The sequence below is a fragment of the Bos mutus genome, chromosome 18 (assembly GCF_027580195.1).
Source record: "Bos mutus isolate GX-2022 chromosome 18, NWIPB_WYAK_1.1, whole genome shotgun sequence".
Lineage (NCBI taxonomy): Eukaryota > Metazoa > Chordata > Mammalia > Artiodactyla > Bovidae > Bos > Bos mutus.
This window is the reverse complement of record NC_091634.1, coordinates 26,801,237-26,808,092: the sequence shown is the minus strand read 5'-3', so window position 1 is coordinate 26,808,092 and position 6,856 is coordinate 26,801,237. Positions and strand designations below refer to the sequence as shown.

General features: G+C 41.6%; 1 protein-coding gene across 1 annotated transcript; it reads right to left on the bottom strand.

Annotated features, from left to right (window-relative positions):
• Positions 1 to 2,310: 2,310 nt before the first annotated feature.
• Positions 2,311 to 2,617, bottom strand: LOC102285529 (HIG1 domain family member 1A, mitochondrial). Its single transcript, XM_005896518.2, has one exon. The coding sequence runs from the start codon at positions 2,590 to 2,592 to the stop codon at positions 2,311 to 2,313; it is 282 nt and encodes a 93-aa protein (XP_005896580.1). The 5' UTR covers positions 2,593 to 2,617.
• Positions 2,618 to 6,856: the final 4,239 nt, after the last annotated feature.

The window sequence follows — 6,856 nt, the reverse complement described above, 5'->3', positions numbered from 1 at the left end:
GGAAAACCAAGAGGCAGAAGGTAGAATGGTGTTTGTCAGGGACTTGGGGGAGGGGGAAGGGAGTTGTTTAATGGTACAGACTTTCAGCTTTGTAACATGAAGTGTTTTGGAGATGGATGGGTGATGGTTGCACAACCATGTGGCTGTTCTTAACACCACTGAATTGGGCATATAAAAATGGTCAGATGGTATATTTTATGTTGTAGGTATTTTACCATACCCCTGCCCCCAGCTAAAATCCTTGAATGCCAGCTTAATGTTTCAGGGGTATGACCTCTGAATTAGACAAACAGGCGCAGGTTGGGTAACTTTGGCTTCATAGTTGGGTAACCTTGGGCAAGTTAGTTCACTTCTCAAAGCCTCAGTTTCCTCATTAGTAGAACTGAGATGATGTCACAACCAACATGCGAAGGAGCTGTGAGGAGTAAATGAGGATATGGCTGTGGCATGCACAGTGTGCACCTGCGGTCAGTCAGGAGGCACGCAGCAGATGATCACTGTTGATGCCATGCTGAGTCTCTACCCTTAGGGAGCCCGACCCTGATGGAGGGTCACTGGAAGGGGCAGGATGTGAAGCCCATGCCGTAGACAAGTAGACAAGTAATGCTGGGGGCTGTGTCAGGAGGCAGTGGGGATGCTCGGGATGGAGGATGAGTTTCCAAGGTTGTGTGGAGCCAGAAATGAAGCCAGCTTCACACACACACACACACACACACACACACACACACACACTCACACACAGTGATCTTGAATCCACTATCCTATTTTGTGCTTCTTATTTTTCTCATTTTTTGTGTGTTTATTTTTCTTTTGTATTTATTATTTTATTAGTCTTTTTTTCTCTATTAATTGAAAATTATACACTGTATTTCTTTTTCTTTTTCCTTTTAGATTTCTTAAACATTACCACATGCATACCTATCAAGATCTAAGGTTAATCAATTTACCTTCCTCTTTGCAAAATCTTGAAACATCTTAACTCTGTCTACCCCCTCCTGACTGTTACATTATTATAACGTGCTTTAATTCTCTCTGGTTTTACTGTGACCTCAAAGGACCTTATAATTCCTGTTATATTATACAGCAAATGTTTGTTTGGCTTTACCCACGTATTTACCACTTTTTTTGGCTCTTCATACCTTTAGCATCTCAGATTTTCCATCTGGGATAATTTTTTTTTCTGCCTACTGTACATCCATTTACAATTTTTATTAGGGGTATGGTTGATTTACAAAGTTGTGTTGGTTTCAGGCATACAGCAAAGTGAATCAGTTTATATGTGTGTATATATATACACACACACTCTTTTTTAGATTCTTTTTTCATATAGGCCATTACAGACTATTTTTGTGTGTGTGTGTGTTCATTTACTTTAATAACACTACATTTACCATGTTATCACCATGGAATGTAAATTCAGGTTAGATGAGAATTTCACAAGTACAACAACGCATTCTGTGATATACCAAAGTTTGTATAATGTCTGACCAAACCAGCTTGCTCATCAATGACTTCCATTATAGGCATTTTATTTAGTTGATGATACTTCTGAAGAAAATAAACATACTGCACACATTTAAAAAGTGTTTTTCATTTACCTTTGCATTAGCACTTAAAATACATGTTTCAAAATAATTTAAAATTATTCTAATATAACAGCAGCAAAATATAATTCTGCAATTACAAAAGAGCTAAAAGGGATCCACAAGTTAAGTTACTCTCATGTTTATAACTATGATTCTAAAGTAAATACTACTTCAAAGTGGCTCTGTTACCAGCTTTTTAGTTTTGGTTTAAAAACACACACAGACTTGCAGGGAGGTTTATAATGTTGTATTCCGTGCACTGTTCTGAAAGGGTTCCTCAAGAGCCAACCAGCCCTTAAAACAGTACTCAGTCCACAAGGCCGTCAGAAAGTTAAATTAACTGGGATAAATAGGATTCCTACATTACATCAAAAGCATATGATATTCTGCAGCAACTGGGAGCATTTTCAGGATTGGCATGTTGTTTCTTTAGAACTAATTTCAACAGAAGAGTTTAAGAAGGTGGACAGGTACCACTATCAAGTGTATTTAAAAGTGACATGTTTCTTTTGTGCTGATCTGACTTCCCTGAATGACCTAGCTAGTGAACTGGTCACCAGTAACTTGGTCACCAGGCAATCAAGCATGCAAGAAAGGAAGCCAGTATTCAAATTACCATGTTCTTGTCTGACCCAGACTATTTTCAGCATAAACATATAACCTCAATATGAGATGTCTAACTAAAGCAAGCACCACCAACAAGACCAAGATAGCATCTCCTCTTCTAAGGTTTAGGTTTTCCCCAGAATTCTTGATACAGGGAATAGCCCATACCAAGAGTCACTGCTCCCACAATAAAGCCTTGGGCTGCCACACGCATGTGGATCAGGTGAACAGACATTTTAGTATTTCCCCTGCTCTTCAATCTATATAATCCATGTGCAACAATTGCTGCAAAACCTGCCATTCCAATGGGGACAAATGGTGCCTCTCTAGCTTTTCGGATAAGTTTAGATCCCTGATCTTCATCATATGAAGAAAGAGAAATATCTGTGTCGCTTGACATAGTGATCGAAGAATCTTCAGACAACTTCAAGATGTTTCAGGTTCCTACCAGATTCTGATCCATTACAGAGTATTGAGTAGAGTTCTCTGTACTCTACAGTGGTTCTTATTAGTTATCTATTTTATGTATGCTATGCTAAGTCACTTCAGTCGTGTTCGACTCTGTGCGACCCCATAGACGGCAGCCCACCAGGCTCCCCCGTCCCTGGGATTCTCCAGGCAAGAACACTGGAGTGGGCTGCCATTTCCTTCTCCAATGCATGAAAGTGAAAAGTGAAAGTGAAGTCTCTCAGTCGTGTCCGACTCTTAGCGACCCCATGGATTGCAGCCTAACAGGCTCATCGGTCCATGGGATTTTCCACAAGAGTACTGGAGTGGGGTGCCATTGCCTTCTCCGATTTTATGTATAGTAGTGTGTATATGTCAATCTTAATCTTCCAGTTTACCCCTCGCCTCCTCCTACCTGGTAACCACAAGTTTGTTTTCAACATCTGTAATCTTATTTCTATTTCGTAGATAAGTTCATTTGTAGCCTTTTTTTTTTTTTTTTTTTAGCCTAATATACATTCTTTCCAATATCCTTTAATGAGAATTCCTTGGTTATACATTCTCTCAGGTTTTGTTCGCCTGAAAAATGTTTGTTTTGTGCTCTTCCATAGACTGAATGAGTTATTTTCACCGAATAAAGAATTCTGGCCTGTCAGGTCTCTCCCACTCCCAGCTTCTGTTGTTGCCATTGATAAATCAGCTGTAATCTAAGCACACTGACTTTTTATTTGATTCTCCCTCTCTAGCCCGTATTTTCTGCAGTTTACTGTATGTGTTTAAGGGTGTATTTCTTTCTTTTCCTCTTCTGTTTTCAATCCTGCTTGGAATTTCTTGGGATACTTAACCTCTGTGAATGGCATCTCTTACAAGTTCTGGAAAATTCTCACCCAGTATGTCTTCAAGTATTGCCTCTCTTCTCTTCTTTCTCCTCTCTTACCAGAACTCCTACTAATGATACACCACTCTTTTTCTGTGTCTCTTAAGCTTTTATTCCGTATTTTCTATCTTTTGGTCCCTCTGTGCTGTTTTCTGTTGTTTATTTCTAATCCATCTCCCAGTTCACAAGTTGTCCCTTTTGCTAAATCTAATCTTATGCATTTTATTTTAAAAAATTCATATTGAAATATAGTTGATTAATAATGCTGTGTTAATCTCAGGTGTAGAGCAAAGTGATTCAGTTATACATATGTATTTTTTTTCATTGCATTTTAAAATTTCAGTTATGTGATTTTGTATTTCTGGAAGTTCCATTTACTTCTTTCTCAAATTGGTTTGGTCACATTTTATAGTTTTCTACTTCCTGCAGATATTTTCAAGCTTGTCTTTTATTTCATTACACATAGTATGCATGATTGGCTTATAATCTGTCCGCTATCTGAAGTTGTTGTACATCCATGTCTGTGGTCTCTGCTGGGTTTTGTTCGTTGTTTCCTTGTGTACTTGGTTACTTTTGACTTGTGTACTGCTCAAAGTTACTTGAAATTTTACTGATAGTTATTTGCTGAAGCCTGGGGTGGAGCTGCCTTCCTCCAGAGAGTATTTATCCTCTGCCAGGCAGCAGTCCAGGAGTGCTTTGAACTGAATTCATGACTTAAGCCGTTTTGAACCACTCAATGATACGAATTTGGGCAGCTACTCTGTAAGGAGTCTAGCTTGTGGTTACAGGTGCTCAGGGAAGAAGGGTGCCCCTCTTCTTTTGCCTTCCCCTGGAGGTAAGGCCTTCTGGGGTGCCAGCTTAATCTAAGAGGGTCTCCTGGTAGGTCCCTGACTTGTGACAGGCCCCAAGTTTTAGCGTGTGTCCCCATTGTCCCTCAAACCCATTCAGACTGAGATTTACATATACCTGTAGCTGCCAACACCCACAGAGCCAAAATGACTTTGGTGCTCCTTACTTTTCACAATTCTAGCCTCTCTTTTGATTTGACCTTATTCCTTTCTCTCTTGCCAGTTTTTTGATACTTTTTAAAAAGAGTTTTTCGTGTCTCATCTAGTATTTGGGGTTGTTTTCAGCACCTGTTTTCTCTGAAACAGAAGTTGGAGGAGCTTCTCATTCTGTTTGATTTTTAAAGATTGAAGTATAGTTGACTTACAATATTAGTCTCAGGTGTACAACCTAGTGATTCAGTATTTTTATAGATTATACTCCATTTAAAGTTATTACAAAATAATGTTTGTATTTCCCTGTGCTATACAATATATTCATGCTGTGTGATTTTGAGTAGGTCAGTTTTCCTTTCTGGGCATCAGTCTTATTTACTTCAAAGGGTGGCTGGGAGAATTAAATGAGAAAAGGAAGGTAAAGACAGAACTCTACACGTAGTGCTTGTTCCTGGCATAGTAAACAGCTGTTCCCTTTCCTCTTATGTCCTGGTGGGGCTGGATCCCTGGGACAAAGCAGGAGCCCAGTCATTAAGTCTGAGGCCGAAGGTTCTGGGGGGCTAATGCCCAGAGTTGTGTATCCTTTTTCAACCCCTGAGATACCAGCTAAAGTTTGACCCACACATGAAGGTCTGTAGCAAGCTGGGCTGGGTGCCAGTGATAGAGGAGGTCCCTGACTACCAGCTTCAGTGCTGGGGAGTATGAAGGGCCCCTGGTGAAGTCTGGACCCATGGCCTCAGCAGCATCCCCAGAAATGATACCTATTAGGCCTCCAAGGGTGTTTGACTGCACATACTTTGTTCACACTTGGCTTGTGAACCTAGCCTCTGGAGGAGAAAAAAAAATCCCCTGTGTCTAAAAGATCACTGGGAAGTATTCATTCCCAGAGGAACCAGTTTCTGGAGTCAGGAGGTCAGAGTGCTTCTCTCTGGCCTGAGGAGCTGGAACAAAGGAGTCCCCTGGAGGCTGTGCAGGCTCTCCCCAGAGTCAATTCTGACCCCTCCACCCGCTGCTATTACAGTTCTCCCACCCACACCCACCCCACCACCAGTGTTAGCCTGGGTCACCACAGCACTCCCTGACTGCAGAGGGTTTTAACATGTTTCCAAGGTCATAGATACTGCTTTTTATAGATAACATAAAATTCCCAAAGAGAATTCCTGAAACTCAGGGTCAGATGACACTGCAGTATCCTGTCCTCTCAGCCCCATTTGGTGTTAGTTGGGGACCCTCCTGTCCTTCCCTGAGCTTAACCTCAGTCATTTTGGTCCCCATGGCCCTTGTACCAGTTCCCAGATATCCACTCTGACAGTGCGCACTGCAGGATCCCAGCCCAGAGAGATCCTTCTTGATCTCAGAGTCAGGTGGGGTGGGAGCAGGTTGGAGACAATCGCATTGGCTATAGAGCAGCCCAGGTCTGTAAGAATGAAAAGTCGCACTGTCCTCACTCACTATAGAATACTTTATAGAAGGAAGTCACTAGCTTATCAAGTGCAGCCCTTTTTTCCATTTTTACCTGTTCGCATGCATAAAATAGACAGCTTTTAAAACAAGCTCATCTAGCTAAAAAAAGGTACAAGCCCTTACAAAATGGAAAATGAGATTCAAATGGGGATAAAATGCATCATTAAGGAGCCCTGGTCCCTGGGCTGCGGCAGTTTAGGGCCTTTAGGGAAGGCAATATCCTTCTCGAACCTTCCCGGAAGGTTCAGCTCTATCCTAATTATCCAGTGGGGAATCGGTGTGTCTTCAGAGGAAAACATTACTAAGGGCTTTTAGCATGAGCTGTCTCCAAGACATTCCCTACAGAAGCAGAGAGAGGAGAATCAGGCCAGCACCAGACTCAGGCACCCATTCTTGTATTGAGAGGCAAACATCACTGCATTTTTTTTTTTAATCTGGGAATTTCTCTGGAATTCTTTGAACTCCCATAGCAAAGTTTATAATTCTTTCAAGATGCTTCTTATCTCGCATCATAAGATGTTTTTTGGAGATGTACTTGTGTTGTTTCCTTGGCCTGGGCTGCCCTCTCACCCTTCACCTACCTGGCAAACCTCTGTTTATTACTCAGAGACTGTTCAAGCAGCACCTCCCCACAAGCTGGCCCTGACCATTGACACTCCCAATCGAAAGATGCAGCTCATCTAATTCTGCCGGACAGTGAGCTCTGAATGAGAATATATAAAACAAGTGCTACTCCCAACCTTCCTTCCTGGTACACCTGTTTTGGAACATTCTTTGAGCAGTTCACAGAGCACTTGGGATTGTGTTGGCTTCTTGGTCCCCCCACTGGGCTGTAGGCCCCTTGTGAACAGGGTCAAGTGCCGCCCTACCCCTCA

Coding starts and splice junctions, on each gene's coding strand:
- LOC102285529 (XM_005896518.2), bottom strand. CDS start 2,592: ATGTCAAGCGACACAGATATTTCTCTTTCTTCATATGATGAAGATCAG.